General features: G+C 33.9%; 1 protein-coding gene across 3 annotated transcripts in view; it reads left to right on the top strand.

The window, feature by feature from the left end:
- The window catches only part of LOC142345770 (uncharacterized), a 47456-nt gene extending 24448 nt beyond the window's left edge, over positions 1 to 23008 (top strand). For all 3 annotated transcript variants that reach the window (XM_075398089.1, XM_075398088.1, XM_075398090.1), the window contains exons 5-10: positions 415 to 588; positions 9978 to 10257; positions 14082 to 14374; positions 14793 to 14974; positions 15785 to 15967; positions 22231 to 23008. In XM_075398089.1, the coding sequence (XP_075254204.1) occupies positions 415 to 588; positions 9978 to 10257; positions 14082 to 14374; positions 14793 to 14974; positions 15785 to 15967; positions 22231 to 22326 (1208 nt within the window). In that variant the 3' untranslated portion in view covers positions 22327 to 23008. The remainder of the gene's footprint in view (positions 1 to 414; positions 589 to 9977; positions 10258 to 14081; positions 14375 to 14792; positions 14975 to 15784; positions 15968 to 22230) is intronic.
- Positions 23009 to 23252: the final 244 nt, after the last annotated feature.

The following is a 23252-nucleotide window of genomic DNA, read 5'->3' as shown; positions in this document are numbered from 1 at the left end:
AACAGCTTGGAGTGCAGTATCCGGCTAAGTGCTACTCATAAGTGCTATATGGACATAAGTGTCATAAATGGACAAAGGATTTTGGTCTTATCGTATTTTAAGTCCGGATCTTGAACACAGTATGAGAGAAAAACTTGCGAGATACCAAAATACTCCGTTATAAAACTCATGATTATTATTGATGACAAAAATTAGTAATGACAGATTGCCCCCTCTCATTGGGTGGCAATAATATTTCACGTTATCAGGTGAGCAGCTTTCAGAATTTTTATGCTGCTAACTGATCTGAGAAATGTTTTCCATTGATTCTTTCATTATAAAATGGTTCTGCTTAAAAATGCCGAGGAACAAAACTGAATACAAGCCAAAACATATCCTTAGATTTCAAATTATGTTCCGTATTTTACCATCTAGGTGTTGAGATAACGAAGGAGGTGACCATCAGTGCATTTGTGATGATGGTGACTATGGTGCCCTACTTCATCATACAATCAGCAGACTGGTACTTCGGACCCACCCTCATCCGGGAACAACAGCCGGGATACGTCAGTGCCGCAGCTCTCATCACTTTCATATTCTCAATCACTGGTTAGTCGTCATCATCATCTCAAATTTAAAACAAGAACCAAATGGTTTAAATTGCAGAAAATTGTAACTTGCCAAGAGGCTATACTTGGTCAAAGTAAGCTTGACGCGTACATCGGGCGATGTCTCGACCTATGAAAGGATTGTCCTCGGCCATTATCTGGAATCAGAAAGCCGGCATCCTCGGGCAATAAATGGTATTAAAAAAATTTATCTCAATTTTATTAATAGTCCTTGACTTTGGCTCGAGGTAAAATTACTTTTCCCAAGTTTTGCAAGAGGAAATTTAGCCAGTTTTTCGACAGTGTTTTGATTTAAAAAATCATCCTCAAATTGGGCTCACCAATAAACTATGCCGTTGAGCTCGGATTGAACCATCGTCAAACACTTTTAATTGGCATATAATGTATGTAGATATAATGTATTTCTATTTTTGCGGAGTAAAGGAAACGTAAGTTATAGCTAAAAGTTTTATTTTTTCTCCAACTTTGAAATTCACTGCAAACGAAATGTTTGTAATCAGTAAAAGAGTTCAAATAAGATTAGGAGTTGAAATTGGGTTTACGAGCAAAAGGCTACTCCTTCTGATAAACTTCTTTTTTCAGAAAATTTATCTTGGTATTATCACTTAGGTATTGTTCTACTAAAAGGTAATCAGAAGCTTGCGTATCCAAAAAGATCAGTTCCAAGTAAAACAAATATGTCAGTAAAATGCAATCCGGTCAAAATTTACATGACATTGGTCTTGCTTCATGGATCTGTTTGGTATGTCAGTAAAAGTATCGTCAGGCAAATGGAAAAGATTCAGAGGAAAAGTTTAAAATGGATACAATCAAACAGTCATTTTACTGATAAAGAATACAATGATTGTCTTGGATTAGTAAATTTACTTCCGGTCAAATATCAACTTGTCATTTTGGATCTTTTGGTTTTAAACAAAATTTTGACAAGAAAACTTCCAATTCAGGCAGAGCAATTTTAGCAAATAAGAATAGGAAATCCCAAAACACGATAAAACGAGAAAATTTTTTTATAATCAAACGAATGTAACCACCACCGTTGCAAATGTACCATTTTCGAAGTCACTGGCTTGTGATTTTCCCAACCATAGTCTATATTCAAGTCCTCCCAATTTCAAAAGAAATTTCCAATCCCAATTTCAATCCCAATGTCAAAGAATATCTATTTGATTTAGCTAAGAAGATTTTTGATTACAAATCAAACCCATATGGATGGACAGTGTTTTAGGGAAATTAAATTCAAGTCCCGTTAGGGACTTACTAAGCCTTGTTAAACCATGTTTGGTGAAATTTATTATGATTATTATTACTTTTTATAAAATGAGATTCATTCTATGAGATTCATCTGTAAAATTTTGAAGCAACTTATTTCTGCCTCGCCTAGCTCCTGCAAATCTCTCCTAAAAGTTTTATCATCCAGATAAATTTCCAATATCCTAACTAGTTTCGAGAATCTAACGAGGCAATTATAATTAATTACTTTTCAAAAAACAGAATCTCTTTAATGAAAAAAATGAACTTAAAAAGAGGGCAGCATGAAAAAGTTTTCCCAAAAAAAAACTTGCAGCAAACATCGAATTCATTTTAGAGAGACACTTGACAATAAGTTATTGCATAGTTTCGGCCTCAATTAAGCAGAAAATATTAAGAGCGCCAGTGATTATTCTGAAAAAAACTACAAGGTCGGAGGTACTTTTTTTACTGAAAGATCGATTTTATTTAAAATTTGTCCTCTAAAAAAATTTCACAGCAAATTTTCACGAGTTTAAATTAATAAAACAATCATTATTGATAGTACAGCTTTCCTTGCAATTATAATGACTCAAGTAAAATTGAACAAAAAGCAGGGAACCTGAAAAAATACATCAATGGATGTTGTCGAATTATTTAATAAAAAGTATGTTCGTATGTTTAAAAGCTTAGACCAAAGACCCGGACCGAGGTCATGTGCCATTATTGTGATGCATTGCAGCGCAGTTTCAGTAAAAAAAAATGCTGGCTGAAAAAAGTTGTAATCTGCTTTTTGGCAGACTGAACTTTTCAATCAGAAAGTAATTCATTTTTGGTAGAACATGATGACACCAATATTCATTGACGCTGGAGATATGCGAGCTATAAAAGACTTCCGTGAGCTATTTTGTAGACGAAAAGTCTCTAAATGTTTCATGTCAAAAATATAGGATTAAAAGCATTCCCTTGAAAATTGATATTTTACCAAGAATTGTTCCCAAGACAGTGAACTGGACTCTCCAAACAACTTTGTCAATAACGAAGGCAAATCAAAGTTAGTATCTGAAATAATTTTAGGCTTGACGATCAAAAATTAGTTAAAGTAAACACTGTTGTACAGTACAGCTTTCGATGCAATTATTATGACTCGAGTTAAACGGAACAAAAAGCAGGGAACAATGATAACCAATTATTTTTCTAGTCATAAGTTTTTTTAAATTTAACTGTAAGAAATGAAACTTTGCCTAAAGATTCCTGTCGATTACACTGCATTAGCATAAGTGCATTTCCGAAAAACAAATCTCATTTGAGAAAAATTTCTTAGAAATGGCTTGAAAATTACGGGGATTTACAGGAATAACGTCAAGGATGGAAATGAAAGATTATGAGTTTCATTCTTTTATTTCATGTGATTTTTGATTTTTTTAAGTTTGAAACGACTCTCTGCTAAAAACGATCTTTGCATTAAAAACTATTTAGTCTACAGCCCATAGGATTTAGTTTTCCAACATTTTTTGATGATGCTGCTCCTAAGAACACCGGTATTGCTTGGAAAAAAGTCATACCCACTTAGATAACTATTTCTGATAAATAAGATGTAAAATTGTCTAATAATTGCTAGTAAAAAATTATTCGATAGAATGAACAGAGATTCAAGTTTGTAAAAAAAGAAAAATTTTCTGGAGAAGCCAAAGTAACACATGTTAATTTATGCAGAACAAACATCAACTTTGGATTAGGCTGCTTTTTGCTTGTGCAAGCCATTACAATTAAAAATTGAAAAAAAAAATCAGAGCAATTGTCTCTGAAAGCAAAAAAGGATCTCAAAAACTTTCATCAAATTAAAAAAAAACAGTTATTCCTGAAAATCAGGAGCAGTCAACAAGTGCAATTCATTTTGCACGATGTTGTTTGGTCACTCACAAAAAAGAAATAATCTCTGTTGACGCCGCTTCTTTTGACAGAATTATGGCAATTTATACTGCTTTTTTACCATTCAAATTCTGCCTCAATTTTTTCAGCAAGGGCATCCTGAATTATGACCAAAGGCATTTTTAGATCTTTCGATTTCAAACTGGGGAGGTTATGAACTTTTTTGTGGGTATCTTTGCTTTCTTATCTGCAAATTCCATTATCATTACACCAAAGACAGGCATTCTGATCTTCGTAGAGGGAAAAGTGATCTACAATCTAAAAAATAAAACATGTTAAGCTATTCTTTTTGACTCGAAAAATTCAAAAAAAATCATTTGTTGTCAATTTAAAGATATTAAACAAAAAATTGCTCGGAGTCATTAAAAAGTCCTTCAAATTTCTTATTAGGGCCACTAAAGAAAGACGTAACAAAAAAACATTTTCCAACAAAACTCAAGGTTCTTTTTAAAAAGTCCTGAAAAATTTTGGATTCTAAGTCATCTAACGTAAACTAATACGTGTGGACAAATTAGGCTAGTTGTCTTTGATTCAACGTCGAAAGGGCATATATTCTTGAAACGATAGGACAAAAGGAATAAAAGAAAGTGCGCCCTGATAAAAACCAACTATTTATTTGAATTTAGAAGATTGTGAAAGCAACCAAAACATTTGGCTGCATATTGACGCTTTTTTAGAACAAAATATAGATTACGAATACAATGTATATTAGTAAATGAGTAAGATCATTCATTAATGCGTCCATAAAAATTTATTCGATAGAGCTTTTATAATTATAAAATGACTCTGGCCTTTTATTATTTCCTATCATGTATGTCTTAATTTTTTTGTTACCTTTTTGTGTCTAAGGTATAATGACAGAGTCATAATGACTCGAGTACAAGGGAAAAAAGCAGAGAACTTGAAAAATACCTTAATGAATGAGGTCCGAGTGATTAACATAAAATTAAGTGATCATAGTTTGTTCGAATGTATGACATGTTTAAAAAGTCTCTAGCCCTTTTTAATTTCCTGTCTAATTAACTGCCAACGTATTGAGAAAACCTATTGTTATTTGTATCTTCATAAATGCCCTGCGTTCAAATTTTCCTGCAAAGTTAAACATCAATACAACAGAAATAAGCGTTGCAATCAGTTTAATTCATTTCTTTCATGTGATTTTTTTGTAATTAGATATGAATCTCTGCTAAAAAGGATTGTTGTTTTTAAAAACTATTTAGCTTACATCTCATAGGGTTTAGTTTTCCAACGTGTTTTCGATGATGCTGCTCTTAAGGACTCCGGTATTGATTTGAAAACGTCATACCTACTTAGAATACTTTTGCTGGTACCGAAGATTTAAAATTTCGTAATAATCGCTGGCAAAAAAAATTATTCGATAGAATGAACGGAGATTCAAGTTTCCGGAGTAAAAAAAGTTCTCCGGAGAAGCTAAAATTACACATGTTAATTTATCTAGAACGTACATTAAATTTGGGTTAAGCTGCTTTTTGCTAGTGCAAGTGATGACTTTTAAAAACTGAAACGATAAATAATTGTCTCTGAAAAACGAAAAATAAACTCCAACACCGCTAGCTGATACACCTTTAGAATTTTTGTGATAGAAAAAACTTCAAATTAAAAGAAACAACAGTTGTTCCTGAAAATAACGTCAACAACTTCAATTCATTTTGCACGGTTCGTTTTGTCACAAAAATGAGGAAATAATCTCTCTTGACACCGTTTTCTTTGACAGAATTATGGAATATTGTACTGCTTTGTTACGATACAAATTATGCTTCGCATTTTTCAGCAATGGCCTCCTGAATTATGATCAAAGGCTTTTTTAGATCTTTAGATTTCAAACTGGGGAGGTTATGGTTTTTTGTGGGTATCTTTGCTTTCGTATTTGCAAATTCAATTATCATTACACCAAAGATAGGCGTTGTGATGATCGTACAGTGAAAAGTGAAATACAATTGAAAGAAAAAAAACATGTTAATTTTTTCTTTTAGACTCAAAAAATTCAAAAAGTCATTCTTTGTCATTTTGAAAGTATTAAACAAAATAAGGATTTAAATTTAATCATTAAAAATTGCATACAGCTTCTAATTATTGCTTCTGAAAAAATAAAAAACTTAAAACGGGAAAATTTTTGCCTAAACTGGTTTTTTTTAAAAAAAATTATTTGCTGGTTGAAACGCTCAAGGAAAAAAATGACTCATTACAATCTGTAAAACTTTTCTTTTAATCAACCTATTAAAGAATTAGCAAAATTACAAATGACAATTTCGCTGAAACAATAAATTAATTTTGAAGAATTTTCATGTCTGAGCCATTGAAACTGATACGTGTGGACAAATTGGGCTTGTTGTTTTTGATTTGACGTGAACACTGGATATAGCCTAACATGACAGGACAGGCGTACTGATCAAAATCAACTCTTCAATATTAGGTATTCAAAACCATTGGCAGCATATTGACGTTTTCATTTTGAACGCAATACAGATTATATATACAAAAATATATTAGTTAAGGCGTAAGATATTTCATCAATGCGTCCAAAATAATTAAATTAACAGGGGATAAAGTAAGTTAAATAATCTCTGTTTTAGCAATGACAGGAGTGAAACGGGACAAAAAAGCAGAGAACCTAAAAACATTAATGAATGTCCAAATAATCAAAATAAAAGTCGTATGTTTGACAAGTCGTATGCAACAAAAACCAAAGGTGGCAAAAACTCAAAAATTTGCTCCCATCCTTTAAAATAGGCAACAATAGAAAACATGGAAACTTTTATATGGAGTTTCAATAAAATATATAAAGATTATAATAATAAATTATATAAAAGGTCTAATGATAAATTATAAAAAAAATTCCGGCTAGAAAAGTTGTCGAATTCTATTTTGCCGACAGAACAATTTTCCTTCAAATGGTTATTACGGGCGTCTACCGATACCAATTTTTTAAGTAAATTTACTCGTTTTTACCAAATTTCATTTTTCCTATGTTAATGCATTGTGCGTGTGAAACATATTTTCGAAATTTCGTACGAAAAAGTGGTGTCCTATATGGAAATTCCGGTCAGTTTTTTTTTCACTATTAGACTTGAAGTTGAAAACAGAAAACTGCTTTCCACCGCAAAATATGTTGACAGAAGCACCAGCCGAGAAATGCCGCGTAATTAGAATTGAAATAATTAAGGACCACCTTTCGCGCTTCTACGGACTGGAAGCAATAATCACTTTTAAGTGAATAGGCCTAAAATACCCGCAAACGTTGCCTAGATTTCACAAGGTGCACCGATTAATTGACCAAACAAGGGAAGCATAATCCACAAAACAGGAAAACTTCAGATAAGAAAGACGGGAACAAGGAAAGGAATACAAAATAAGCGGCAGACTAATTGCACAAAAAATCCCTCATTTTAGTTTTCAATGTTAATTTTTACGCCATATCGGTTGAAAGGGTCGTAGTCATAGTCATATCTAACGCTTGTTTAGGAAAACGAGTATGAAACAGAGCATGGAAAAAGTGCAAGAAAACCGCAACCAGAAACAAAAATCTCTTTTAAGAGGAACCATATTCGCTTTTATGTGAAATTGCTCAAAAGAATACTACATATCACAAATTAGAACCAAATACAATTGACTAGTAAGTGAAGCATAATCCACGAAACATCAGAACCACGTTTTGCAAAACAACAAAACATCAAAACATGTTTCGCAATTAGTGGGAAATATTTTGTATTGTCCTTTTTATTCTTGTTTGGTAAGCTGATCAATCAGTCCGTTAATTGTGGGAACTAACGTATTTAGATGAACTCTGAAGTTGAATGAAAAAACATGTTTTTTCCCTTTTACTGCTTTGTTTTGTCTATTTAAATGTCAATTTAAAAAAATATATTTGTCGACTTTGTTGTTTTTATCAAGGAGTTCAAGTAAAAGTTTACAAAAAATGATAATTCAAATGTGGAAAAACTTCTTTTATTGGTATATACAAGAATGTTGAATCTAGTATAATTTTTTTCTTTCTGTGAAAAATACTTTCAATGATTTTTGTAGGCTAATCTATGTTGTCTATTCTCTTCCTTTCAAAATGGATTAAAATGTTGCGAAACGCCCTTACAGCCAAACGTAAAACCTTACCACTTTTAATTGATCCTATATTCATTTTAGGGATCTTAATTACTTTGTAAAAACCACTCTCACAAAATTTAAGAGCTTTCCTCGGAACTCGGCACCTGAATGCAACAGCCACTTCGTTGGAAGTCGTTTTTTTTCGGTACCGGTAGACGCTCGTAATAATCATTTGAATAATTTTTTGGTAGAACATGTTGATACGAATATTCAATGACGCTGGAGACTGAAGAGCTATAAAAAACTTCCCAATACTATTCTGTAGCAACAATTTTTCTCCCCATGTTTTATGGTAAAATACGTGATTAAGAGCATTCTGTTGAAAATTGAATATTTCTGTTGAAATTTCCGAGAATTAATTTGGAGACAGTGAACTGGACTCCAAACAACTTTGATGATATAGAAGGCAAATCAAAGTTAGTATCGGAATTAACTTTAGACTTGGTCATTACAATGCAACCATATTATTGTGATCATATTGTACAATTCAGTGAACAAGTTAAACGTATGCAACCATCACACGTCTTAAAATTAACCAAGCACGCTCTGATGAGACCCATAAAAGTCTACCTGGCCGGGGATGTGTTGTCAATATACATGTGAACAAATATGCGGCAATCACGGTCATAAAACTGGGACCAATGCAGCCTTTGAAGACGGGGAAAAGCCCAGATATCTTCCATGGCTTATCCTGGCGATTAAGGAATATCACGCCAGCTGAATCCGGCCTCCCCCTAATAGGTGCTTGAATATAGTCGTTGGTTCTCTTGGAAAACGAGAAGGGTATTATTCTGTATGCAGTAATTTTAACATTCATTCTTTGATTAACCATAACTGTGAACCATAATGGTCAGGTATAAAAATGAGAGATAAGAGGTTGTTTTGATTTTTCAACTAAGCAGAGGGGATGAGAAGGGAATCTTAAATTCAGGAATGCGGTAAAAGAAAAGCATATGTCCGCATATGCAGATGCAATTAAATTGGTCATTACGAGCGTCTACCGGTAACGAAAAAAATCTACTTACAAAGAAAGTGGCTTGCGCTTTCCGGTACCGGAAAAAACGATTATTATTAAAGTCATTAAAACAGTCAGCCAAAAATTGAACTTATCAAACAATTTCAGAAAATTTTAAGCCTTTTAATACTTTAGCAGCTCAATTTCACGATTTAATGTTTTAAGGTTACTAAAATGAGAGATTATACTGCAATTAATCTGCCGCACAATTCTTTGCGCAACGGGTTTCCGTCAAACACATTTTGCCGTTGAAAAAGTGAAAAACACAGACTGGAATTTCCATATAGGGCACCCCCTTTTCATCCGCAAAGTTCGAAAGTGTTTCACACGCGCAAATCTGATAATAAAAACGAGAAATTTGGTACCGGTAGACGCCCGTAACTTTTTTTTATGACAAAAAGAGAAAATTTTTACGTGCAGCCATTGACTTCAAATTGATTCATGCTGAGCAACTAAAAGTAATGTGGGAAGAAAAAACAGAATGGAATATTCCTCGATAATCAAATTCTTTTCTTCGCTCCGTCACTACTATCCTGCCTTCATCTGTTTTGTTGATTGTATTTTTTAAATCCTTCAAGAAAAATCCGAAAATAGAAATTATTCAAAAGCTTGGTAAGATTCTGAATAATCATTCAAGACTTGTAGAACTTGAAAATTCATAAGAAGGGTTCGAGAATATTGGTCTATGAAGATCAAAAATAAGCCGAATCGCGTATTTCCTCAGATATCAAAGTTTTTGTGTTTAGAATGTGTTCTTTGTTATAGCAAGATTAATCAAGTTCTTCGAGGTCTTATCAGGCGGAATTACTGTGAAAATGGACCAGTACTAGATTTGCATCACCATCTCTTACTTGCAAACCTAGAGTGGTAACCATTACACGAACGGGTCTTAAGCTCTCTTTTCCTTCAAGGATTCCTATTTCTAGTTATAACTACGTTGAACAAGTAGCTTTTTTCCAGCTAGGTCAAGCGTATCTTATGATCAAATTAACTTAGGTTGTCCTCTCTCGACCTTCTAACAGTTAGAAGATCGATTTGCTATTAAGAATATTGTTGAATTGTGCTGATGTGTTTAGGCTTCGTGCTCTACCTAGCCATGCAGTTCAAACTGGCCCAGGAGGGTTCCAACGTGCGCATGACTGTGCATGCAAAAGAGAAAGAGCAGGAGATGCTGTTGAAGGCTGCCAAGGCATTCTACATGGCCAATATCCTCAAGGCCAGTCGAGGCACTGGGCAGGGTACCATGTTTGGGGGAGGTGGGCGGGGTGGAGGGGTGTCCAAGACGTCGCCCTGGGGTGGCAATCAGACGGGTAGCGTGGGGGGTTACGAGCAGTTGCTAGACAGCACTGAACACAGGTGGGCTGGTTACGCCCAATTAGCATAATTGTTCACACGCACTAACTCCCAAATGGGTGGCCTGAATACATGCAGAAATTTTCTTAAAGCTATTATAACCCTGACAAAAGTAAAGCTCAGGGTTAGTAATTTTATTATCTGCACGTTTAGTTCCACATAAAACGCTATATGGATGAAAGAAATTTCCGACGTTTTTCAGCTCTCACTGGAAAGCAAAATATCACGCCTTTTTAAGGAATTATGGGCAAAAAATCCAAATGAAATGTCACGTTAGAGTAAAAGGCGGAGGGAGGTAATTAAATTCACGATTTCTAAGGGGCTAAATTTTAAATTTCACTTAAGAAACACTCTATTGTCGCTTTTCTAATCAAATTTGTTCTAGTCGCAAAAAGAATTGATACGTTAGTTACAAAATGGGTAGGCTGGCTCATTGCACTTTCTTTTCTTTTACGTGTCTAAGTGGAAGAAATACTCAGAAACCAAACATTATTGAAAATTGCAATAAAAGCGTGAACAGAAGCGTCAAAAGCACTTTCACTTCAATTTGACATTGAAACAAAAGGAAGACTAGAAAGCTCAGAAATGTGCTTCTGCCTAATCCGACTGAACTCAAACTGCCCGTAAATTTATTGGGCATAAGGGTTAGTAGAAAAGTAGATTGAGCGAAGAAAAAACGATGACAAGAAACCCTTTTGAATTATTTCATCAATCAGAACGAATATACAATAAACAATTTAAACTGTCCGCAGTAAAACAATAAATTCATGAAAAGGAATAAAAGTTTGCAATATTTCCAAGTAGATTGTTGCAAGAGCGGTATTGTGTATCAGTTCCTCCCCATTCTCAGTTATAAATTCTAATCAAGCGTAAAAGTAATTCAAACATTCAAGACATCCTTAGAGATATCTGTATTTAATCTTCAATTAGTTTTCGCTCGCTCGGAAACTGCAGTTTGGCATTAAACAAATTAAAAACATAGCAAAATAAAATAGTAGTAATTTATATAGAAATAGTTTTTGAACTTCGCTCGATAAAAATTAATAAAGTGGAGCAATTAACTATAACGAGTTTATTCATTTAATGTGAAATTAGTAAAATTTTTTTAAAGCTAATTCAAAAAAGCACAAGTTTTTAGTACAAGGTTTTTTAATAATAACCGACAATATTCTGCTGAGTTAATTTATTCAAGAAACCGATAAATCAAATTCCAAACTTATAGTAGAACTAATAAAAATCAGAACAATCGTTAATAAAATTGCTTGCTTTTTTTAAAAGCAGCACTTTTTCAAACTTACGCGTTTTGTATAATTTGAAAGTAAGGTTATCTCAGACCACCGGCTAGGTTGTTCATCACGTTTTTAAGTTTCGAAAAAGAACTGGGTTAGCCAATTATCCGCAAAAAAATGCTGACAACGAATCACTATTGCAAAAAGAAAAGTAGCAAAACCATTGCAAATCAAAAATTGAATCACGCATTATTTAGATTTGAAGACACAGAAATTTTTTTAAAAAACAGTAGAAGTCTCATGCAGGTTGCTACAGTCAGTTTCTCAGTTCTTTCGTGGACTGGATTGGTGTATAAATTGATGATGTTCATTCAGACGAAGACAATGAAATCATTTTTTTAGTAACACACGTGTATGAACAGTTTTAAATGTAGAGTATAGAAACATTACAAAACGGAAGGAAAAAAACTCCGCGTTGAATCACTTTCCTAACATTTCTGGTTTAAATAGGCGTATCTATATCTTCAAAGTATTTTTTAAATTGTAATGGAAATACCCAACTGTTGACATGGACTTTTTTGTTTTTCCTATGACGCAGAAAAAACAACGCCGCGACTCCAAACGCAATTGGAAATTTCCTGCAAATAAAGATTTTTATTAATACGTTTTCGTATCTCAAACGAAAAGAAGTTTAACCACCATCAAAAATTTTAATTTACTTATTTTTTGAGTCTTTAACTTCAGCATTTATTTCTTTTAAAAATCAATACTCTGCACTCTGTTGGAACACTGTACTTTTCATTTGTACTAACTGAGGCAAAAATGAATAGGGGACGCTCATGGAAATTGAATAAGAACACTTTAAAAAAAGTCCAAAAAAATTATTCCCTCCGTCAATCAAATCTGGAAAATTAATGAGGGGAACAAAATCATAGCTAACAATCTATTTTTTTTCACTCACACTAAGGACACACAATTCTTTTTATTGAAAAAAACATGAGATTATTAAAAAATAACTAAAGACCTGTCAAATTTAGTTAAGTGCAAGAGAAAATAGCTTTTGTCTTGGAGCAATTTTAAGCAAAGATTAATGTTTTGTGGCTCTGGATCTGTTAAATATTTCGAAAGAAATATGATCAAAAGATAGTTATGGCAAGTTCTAGTTATTCAAAAACAAACGAGTTAACAAATGTATTAAAAGAAAATTTTTGTCGAAAAAATTAGTGAACAATTTTCAAATTTTTGATGTTCTTAATTCGTGTAGTTCTGAAACGGATGCTTTTTAATTTCAAATGACCGCGAAGGTAAGCTATTATTCAACTAGGCATAGCTGACGCGATTCAAAGACCATAGGTCACAAACTTAATAAAAGTTGCGTAAAAATAAACACGAATTTGCTCTCAGAAGGACTTCTGTCAAACTTTTTGATATCATTACTTCCAATTTAATCTTGGAATGGGAAATGGTATAGAATGACCACAGTATGTTACAGTTGCCTTAGAAAAAAAATTTAATGCACAAATTCATAATGCATGTGTATTTGATAAGATGGATGCTCCTGACTGTAATATCGGAAGTGAGTTTCATCCTTAAGATAGAAAGATAGTTAATGATGGAACTGATAATTTTAATGAACCCTTTCGAGAAAGTAAATTTTAATACAAAACTACGATAGACTTCCACATAATATAAAACTTTGTCACACATCATTCAAGAGTAACTATAGGATTGACATTTTTGATACACGATACCAAAGGGTGCATATTCGACCTCAATACATTCAACTTAACCATAAGTTTGCTGCTGCTGTTAATGATGTTACATACCATGTACTAGATTAAATAGAAAGATTATCAGTGTTAACGACGATGGTAGTAAAAAAGTTGCTATATTCAGCTAGTTGACATCAGTGAAACTGCCACGCAGATGACAGTAGGCTTATTGTGCCATAGTATCCGCAGCAGATATCAATAGATAAGTAATATTTTATCTGATTTGATTCAACTAGCATATTAACTTAGTTTCTATCATGATGGTTTTATTCAAATGTATATTTTATATAATATGTAGCATATATATCAACTTCCTGTGGTTCCACTAGACCGCCCATATCCACAATACTGCCAACACCTATTTCATGAAGAGTTTGAAATGTTGGACAATAAAATTTACCTAAAATTCGTTACAGATTAACCGTTGTTTTTCAGATCCCAAGAATGTCTATTTAATTATCCGTTTTATTTTTAGTTCCAGATTTACGTAGATCTATCTGAAGTACGAAAAGTAAGAAAAATTTAAATCTCGATTTTCTTCGAAGAAGCACAAAATTAACATGTCTATTAACAATCGATTCAGTTCTTGATGGCCTTTTCAATGATATCACTTGTTTAATCCACAAAAATAAACTGGCACAAACTTCGTAACTACTGAACAATTTTGGAGGTTTGGAAAACAAGTTAATCTTGTCAAATGCATTCTTCTCAGCTCAAGTTAATAACCACCTTATCGAATACAGAATTTTGCATAATACTGATCCACAAATTTAATAATACAAGACGCAAACTCACTTTTTGAATTGCCCACTAAATGGAATTTTAGGGATCACATTCTTGAAAAGAAATACTTTGCAACCTGGAGAATAATGGCGAGGATGCGCAAACACAGAAGAGACACCTACGCACACTACGGCGCAATTGAGGAGACCCCGATGGCCAACCAATCAGATGGCTCCAATGCAGGCACCGGAATGGAGATGGGCAAAATGCAGAATGGGGGTCCTGTTCAGACCAGTGGTGGAGGGGGCGATAAAGGTGGAGAAGAAGGAGGGAGCTCGTCCTCAAAGGAATCCAGAGGGAAGATTCTGTTCAAATCCTTGGCTCTTCTAGGGACTGGTATGTCTAGTTCATTCGTTTTTAGAAATCCCTGTAAAATGAGGACCCAATGGTGCGGTTGAATTAGTGCAGTTTAAAAATTGCTCCAAGATCAGCAGAATATGTTGTCAGTAGCTCAAAAATTATTAGTCGTTTTGGCATTTCTTCGGTGCCATTTTTTGTAAAACCGATTTTTCGTCACATCGTTTTTATGTCGGGCCAGCGAATTTCGTGACCTTTTGGCTCGAGAAAAGGGACAAATCGGTAAAGCCTGACGTCATTAAGTTCCTGATCAGTTTTCTAAGATTCTTACTAGCTATCTAAGTACGCGATTTGCCTAAGATGCTGAGGAGATTTAAATTCATGGAGTAAAGGGCAATTGTCTGAGTTCCCCGAATTTGGTCGGCTATGTTTAATTCATCCTGACATTGATTGACAGGTATCGGTATGGTGACCGTGTTCAGTGACCCAATGTGTGATACTCTGAGCAGGATCACAGACAGGAGGAATCCCCAGTTCCTCCCCATCTCCCCCTTCTACGTCTCATTCATCGTCACTCCTCTCTGCAGTAACGCCAGCGAGATCATCTCCTCAATCTCATTCGCCATGAAGAAGGAAAAGGTACCACCTGCCTACATCCATTCCTAAGCTTCATTTAAAAATTTTCAAACCTAATTTCTGTCATCAACTGCAAAATTTTTGTCCATCAAACTTTTATTTGAAGCGGGGGAAATGCCGGAAAAAGTTGATTAGTCTAAATTCTTCAAAAATAATTGCTTGAGAAAATTTAACTTGTTCTAGAACGTATATAGAAGTTGAAACAATTGCCATTAATATCCTATTAACACATCTGATAATTAACTTGCTTTGTAAAGTTAAGAGGTACAGGATACTCTTAACAGTTGTAAGATCCATCATTTCCCCCTTCGGCTTAGTCATGTCTTTTTCAGCCAATCAACTCATCAGTTTTTCCATAAGACGGACCTAGATTTTAAGGTCCTCAAATAGCTTAACTCAGCTAGGTGATTGAATCATCAATCTCCAATCTATGACAATGATATCACACCCCGTACCTGTCAAGTCGAGCCTGGCCTGGAAGTTAACTAATCATGCTTTCCATGAAGATTATAATATAATGAGTTTAATTTCTCAAAGCTCGATCATTAATCACAACTTCATTATACGCGGTTGGAATTGAGAGATGCCATGAGCACATGTTTGCTCAAAAAGTTTGCTTAAAAAAACTTGCTGAATGCACGGGAAAAAGGACAAAAAACTTTATTAATTTGTTAGTTTTACGAGTTGAATAAACATATATGCAACTTCTTTAACGCATCTCTTACAAAAATTCGGCACATGTGCAAATTCTTAGCCCTTTCTGAAACTTGAAAAAGTATAATCAAACTGTTCACCATTTGTTTTCAATTGCAGGACAACTTGATCCTGACGTACACTCAACTGTACTCTGCAGCCATAATGAACAACACCTTGTGTCTGGGAGTGTTCTGTGGCCTCGTCTTCTTCCGCAGTCTTAACTGGTCCTTCTCGGCTGAAGTGACTGCCATTCTAATCGTAGAGACTCTCATGGGCTGTCTAGCACTCAAATACAGAAAGGTAACTATTCTCATTCTTGTTGTTCCAACTAACCAAATTTATTTAGAGGTTAGTAATTTTACGACCTTTTTAGTACGACCTTTTTAATAGCCCATTTTTGGCACATCGTTTTTTTTAATCTGTAAAATGTAAATTCAAAATTATACAACGATAACAAAGTTTGGTTAAACATTTACATTTAACAATCACTTTAAAACATATGAAAAGTTTGGTCCTTAAAATACTAGTAAAATTAATTTCAAAAATTGCACTTGTCTATCTATTGGAACACGTTCATGTAATTTGATCAATTTTCTAGTTATTTTCTTGAATCTATTTTTTGCTTTTTCTTTCCCAATTTCTATTGGCAAGTTGTTCCACTTTCTCGAGAAATTTTTGACTATTGATCTATCACTCCATGTAGATTGACACATATTTTTCGGAAAAAAACTGGACAGTTTGGGGATTTTCTCTCATCTCATAATTTCCCCCAAAATTTCAAACACTTTTTTGGATATTTGACTGCTTTCCTTGTCACGCATAATTAAATCAAAAAACTTAAAAAGAAGTTTTTTTAATGAAAAGCTCAGCAGGTAAAATTTTATCTCTTATTAGAAGATCCCTTCCGCCGTCAAACTTTTTACGCATATTGCTTCCCTAAACCGCAGCAAGCTACAGACGAAATTAACCGCTCGCCAGAAGTTAGAGAGCAATTCGCCCCACGCTAGTTAGTTCAATCTTTTTGTTTTAAATGCAAACGTTTTTGAAGCGTTGTTTCTGTAAGAGGCAAAAGTAACTAAATAAATTTTGACAATAAGGTCGGCTTCTGCAAAGCATAGATAATGGAAAAAGTTTGTACGGGTTAGTAGTTCGTAAGCAGAAAGCTGTTTGGTGTAGCTATCTGAGCTTATCAAAGCACTAATACTTTTATTAATCGCTGCGATAGCGATAGCAGAGGGGAGCAATTATTGCTAATCTCTTGATTTTTATAGTTTACAGAATTTCAATTGTATTGGGGCGCTCGCTGCCTTTAAATTAAGAGCTGCTAACTTGTTTTTAGCTATCAATGAAAACACAAACTAAATTAGGGATTATAGTCACGCAGGAGTAGTAACAGGAGCAAATACCAAAAATTAGCACCCATTTTTTTGAACTGCTTTAAAACTAGTGTAGCGCAAACAGTGTTAGAACAAACTTTCGGTCTCTATGACTTCTGCAAGTGTTTTAGTTTAAATTCTGTGTTCTGTTTTTTATCTTGAATTTGTTTGTTCATGGATGCTTTTAAGAGGCGATGAATGTGTTCTGTTGTTGCATAGTCGCTATTTTTCAATTCACCTAAGAGCATCTAATGGTTTACATCATTACCAAGACACTGTTTGTGCTTAAAATGTCTGATTTTTCTGTTCAAATATCTCAATCTTTCTGTTGTCCTGAGGCTTAGTGTTATTAAAGAGAGGTCTCGTCGGCTCTCCATTTAAGCATAACTGAAGCTAGTTGAGAGCTAATTCATATCTAATGTTTTCAACGACCTTGACCATATTCGTTTTCGAAGAACATCACTGACTTCTCAGGTTTTCCCCATTTTCACTTTTTTCTGCTCTATAACTTCATCCCGGTAATGACGGATCTCAATGGCTTTCTAGTGAGGCATAATGCAATCTATTTAAGGTTTAATAGCCGCCGTAAGCCTCCAAACGGCTATTATTTGGGCGCTCTCCTTTTTTTATTTCGCTTTACCTTTTCATCACGTTTTTCGTTTTACATAAATCACGGCTTTCACGTTTGACTTGTGACTTACTTCACTCATTGTTTTAACCGAACGGATTTTAAATTCTTTCACGCATTCAACAACACAATGTGGTGAATACTATCAAAGTCAAAAGATCAAAATCAAAAGTGACGGGATAAAGCGATAAAACCCGGTCATTAAGTCATTGAGAATTAGGCTATCAACGTTTAGAGTGTTTGCCAGCTGACATTGGTATTAAGCTTATTAGCATTGAGTTTAGAAGCTGATATGAGTAAATTTTCAGAAGCCACCTGAAACTACACGCCAAATTAGAAAACTTTGACGCTGAAAAAAACAGAAAAAAATTCGGTCAAATTAACTCTATTTCCCGGCAATCTGCCGGCTATGCTTTTATTCGAAAGCCAAAGATTTTGTGAGTTAATGACTTTGTGAGCTAATGACTTCGTGAGTTAATAGCCAAATATTCTCAATGACTAAATGACCGGGCTTTATCGGTTTATCCCGTCACTTTTGATTTTGATCTTTTGACTTTGACGCTAAGTGTTTTCATAAAATTCTCCCATTGGCTTTCTGAGGAGGAATCTTTTAACCAGTTTAGTGGTTTACTATCACATATAATGCTTTTAGCAACTTCGACCTGAGTTGTTCAAAAATACAAGTTTGAGTTTGTAGTGTTCGTTGTTTTTGATGCTTAGTCTCAATAGCAACAGGTGTCATCTACTTGTTTGCTTAACAAAAATGAAGCATGGTTTTTGTTTGCAGCTAATGCTTTTAAATACTTTTTTTTCAAATCAAGGACATTTTTGTATTTTTGACAGAGCTCGTTAATTTTTGGTTTCTAGTCTACCAATAAATGCATAAAGTTCTCATTTACTTTGTTAAAAGGCAAGACATAAGCCATTCAATGATTTCACGTCTCTGTATCACTACTCGTTTTCAAAACGTTGGGCAAAATCTTAATTGTTGCCTGAACTTATTTATTTCTAAGTGGATTCCTGGTTGAAATTACAGAGATTTTAAAAGTCTTCTATTATTCCACAAACTAATGTTCTATATTCAACTTTAAGCTACGATTTTTTAACTATTTTGATGATACATATATTCAAAGACATTAATGGAAATCAACTTTTTTTGCAAAATTTCTCATCTATTGCCCTTTGACATTGTCGTTCATTCATTTTTGTTGTGCAAAACTAAGTTAACTGTCGAACTTGTTTTTGTATGTGCTTTGTTCATTATCAATGACTGTATTTGTAATCAGGCTCATAATCAGGACATACTTTGCGAAATCTTCGAAAAGTAATTTAGGACCATTCTTGGTGTTCTTATTTAATTGTAAAACTTTTTCTTAGATAATAAGACGTACTATTCACTTCAAATTTCCTTTTGTTCATTCATTAATGCAGTTTTCAGAATGAGTTGAGCATGACCTCAATTTTCACTCACTCGTTCTTTTTTTTTTCAAGCGAGGACTGCAAAATAGGCTCGTTGGCAAAAGTAAATGCACAAAATTCGATCTCAAATGGTCTGTTTTCGAAGTCAATTATAGTCAACATAATATTGGTGGTGACTTTTATATCAATCGACGCATATTCATCAGATGTTTAGTAGATCTTAATTCAGAAAAAAAAACAGGCCTAAAAAGTCAAAAAGAAGTTTTCCTCATTTTCTGAAAGCAGTAATGAGTTGAGTTGCACGTAAAATCTGTTCAACTTGATCATGGCTCCGTCAGTTCAAGCAAAACTTTACATTGTTAAATCAACTTAATAATCATGTTGATTAAATTTCACTACTGCGACAACAAATGGCCCATTTTTATCTCGATTTTTTCTGTAATCAGGCCTCTCAGTTTTTCTGAAATCGGACTTTAATGCGTCCAAAAAATCACTCAATCATAGAAGACGTCATAATTGAGCTGAAACAAAAAACAGACCATTCTGGAAGAACTCGTGTTTATCATGCATATGAGGAAACAGAACCTCAATCTCACTCATCACTCTCTTCTAACGCTCTAGTTCTACCATTAAACCTTAGTGCTGCTACATTCAACTAGGACCTTTTAATGGCCTAGCAAATGGATTGTGTTTTGTTGTAGCTTGGCGAATTACAGTAACGCTCATAACCTACTTGAAAACAATTTATTGTGCGTAACACAAAGGTAGGTTAGTATCACATACAAGGATGCTGGAACACGTGATCAACTACAGTTAGTAACCGCTAAATGCTGGCTTCAAATAAAAAATATGATGATGACTATTAAAATGGACAAAAAAAGTTCAGACTGCTATAAATGCTGTGAATATAACGATGAGTTTCGGGCGGCACTCATTTTGAGACATTTTAAAGTAATACTTATGTGAGTAAACTGAAAGCCGGCGTGATTTTAATTTTCAACTTATGGCAGATTTCTCACGCAAGATTGACAAACAAAAGGACTATTACCATCTTCTTAATTAGAGCCTCATAATAGAAAACAGAGTAGGCAAACTTAAAAGATGAATTATAATTCAGAAAAGTGATTCACAGAACCAGCTTCAGCTCCTTTCAAGAAATGAAAGAAGAGGGAAGATAAAAATTGCGAAATGAGATGAGAAGTTAATGAATGAAATCAAGGGACGAGGTTTCACTCCACTCTTTGAAAAATCAAGCGCTGATAATATTACAAGTCAGCATCATTGGTAGCACAAAAAGTAGCTTTATTTCTCAGCAGAATCCCGATTAGAGTTAACTTGTGCGCCAAATTTGAGAAATCGGCTTGTATTTAAATAATCACATGTTTAATTTGAAATTAAATCTGATTTAATCCAATTCTGACAAGAACACTCAACAAGCATATGTTGTATCATACAAACGATTAGCGACTTTATATTACCAATCAAAGAAAGATAATGGTGCGAACAAATCTTGCTTGAAAAAATTGGCCGGTCAACTTCTGAAAGGCTAACTTCAAAATTGCTCAAGAGGGCAAGGTGTAAATCCCATTTCTAAGAAACAGACAAAAAAGAAACATCTTTTTTAATGCTGAGATGCACTCACTTTACCTTATCTCTTTCAATTAAAGTAACGGAAAGTCAACTTCAAAGTGATGAAGTCATAAAGAATGAAAAATGACGTCACACACGCAATTCGGTTAAAATTGAATGAACGAATGAACAAAAAGCAGATTTGAAGTGATTGTGACGTCAGATGGTCGTAGCAAAAATCCCGTTGACGAAATAGCAGGACAAGAAAACATAGCAGGACAAGACCTGACACAAATCGAGGAATTTTCATTGACTAAAAAAATTCTAGAATGGACTATGAATTGATTGTGAAAACCATTTAGAAAATCACATCCAACAAAATCGAAAAAAAAACAATAAAAATTAATGCCAGAAGCCGCATGTGAACAAAAACCCCTAGTCAGAAACAAACTTTTGCTCAAACGCCATTTTCTCGTGACCAAAATCAGACTTCCCAAAAATCATTAAAATGTGTGAACAGATCTTAAGACAGCACCCAGTACAATTCAATTTTTTAGAGTTGTAAAAAACCATGAGAGTGACAATAATAGCTTTAGCTATCGATTTCCGGCTATTAATCAAAAGTGAAACGAAAGTAAGAGAAATATTAAAAAATTAGAAAACAATCTAAGTTGATGAAAAATTTGCTGTGAATGCACCCAGATCCGACTATTTACAAAATCGAAAAAGAACTTGCGAGCTGCCAGAAAACATTGTTGAGATGAAAATCAAACCAAAATGAAAATTAAAAAATTTAAATTTGAAAAACTAACTACAATTTACAGTGACATTAGCAATGCAATTATACAAAATTAACCACCATATTACCACAGCCTAAAAGGTAGAAAGCCAAAAAAACGCTCAACAGAATTTGACTTTCATTCAAGTTACCCATTTAGCCGAGCAACTACACAAAACTGCACTTAATAATTAATGCATTATACTGGTCATCACTAAACCAAATATATGAACTATACAGGTCGTCAGGTGGTATAAGGTTATGCAAAATATGACTATCATTCTACTGATTAAAATTAAGCACAGGAAAAATCACTCAGGTTTCTTGAAAAAGTTAATGTCGAAGTTGTCAAGACCGATAAATAAGCAAAGGAAGCCTGAAGATATATTACCAATCCTCAACATAATTTACATTACAAATAGTTTACTCATGCATTTCCAGTCGCTTAAAATAAACAACACTTTTAGACACAAATGCTAACATTAAAAGTAAAATTAGATAAGGCACTAAAGTTACTGAAATAAAATTCAAATCTTCAAACAGAAAAGAGTTTTCTATAATACATTAAATCAACTCTACGCAATGCATTGATATTCGTCACATCCCCAAATCCAACAAAAAAGTCTTGAAACAAAACTCTTGAATTTGGTACCGGTAGAGACGCCTGTAATGTATTAAGGCAACAGAAAATTAACGAGAACACAAAAAATGGCGAAAACGAGAATAGCGGCTAAATTTAGGTCAAATTCCTGCAGGTAATTCGTACAGGTACGATAAAAACAGTTTATTTCAGGTGTACCCACTTTGGTTAGCAATTCCCGTAGCTGGCATTTACTTCATGTCCCTAGCAATCGTCGCATTTCTAGAGAAAGTACTCAAATGGGGATGAATACCACACAACTTCTCCGCTGCCTATCCAGTTTGGGAATAATTCATCGACCTTGTTCAATTTGAACATCTAAATACTTAATCGAATGCTGGGTATAGTACAGTTCCCAGCTCCAGTATCTCATTTGTTCACCCAATCAATGATTTTGAATTCCAAACTATTTCGTATAAGCGATAACTTACGAACACAATGTCGCGGATTAACAAAGCTCTAGATTAGAAAAGAACGATAATAAACAAGCACAACAAAAATGAGAAATCACCCACCACGACTACGTTATTTGAAGTAACGAAACGGTACGAAATATGGGTTCATTATTGTTGAGTTGACTATAATACCAGCACCTAATTTAAGGAGTAAAACTGTCCAAATATTTCGCCTTTTATCTCCATAATGATTTCCCATCTATTTTGAATCGGTGTAATTTTTGAATGACAGCTATTATTTTATGATAATGTGATATAATATCGCAGACTACGGCATGGCTTTCAATGTAAACTGATAACACAAAACCCATACAAAACTCACCAATCTAATTAAATTTTTATTCGATGGCTTTAGATAAATTTATTGACGCAACCTCAATATTTTTATAGCAGTGCTGCAAAATTGTAATATTTCAACGTCAGCTGATTATGGAAATTGTAATTCTCATTAGCTGAGTAAAATTTGCTTTTTCAAATTTTGTGAGCATTTGACTAGTCAGCTATTCAAAAGAGTCAGAGCGAATTATTAGTTATATTTGTTTCACCTGGAAAAAACTGCACGCGTTCTCGGCATTGTTTTTTTCGTACACAATTATAGCGGACAGTATGAATTCTTGTGGGGCGATTTTTATCTGAAAGATGTATCGACAAACATGAGTTTTAAAGGGATAAACTATACAAACTATAAATTAACTTAACTACAAGTAGAACAATATCGAG

The sequence above is a fragment of the Convolutriloba macropyga genome, chromosome 9 (assembly GCF_964194025.1).
Source record: "Convolutriloba macropyga chromosome 9, txConMacr16.3, whole genome shotgun sequence".
Lineage (NCBI taxonomy): Eukaryota > Metazoa > Xenacoelomorpha > Acoela > Convolutidae > Convolutriloba > Convolutriloba macropyga.
Note: the sequence above shows the minus strand (reverse complement) of the source record. Positions and strands in the feature narration are given on the sequence as shown.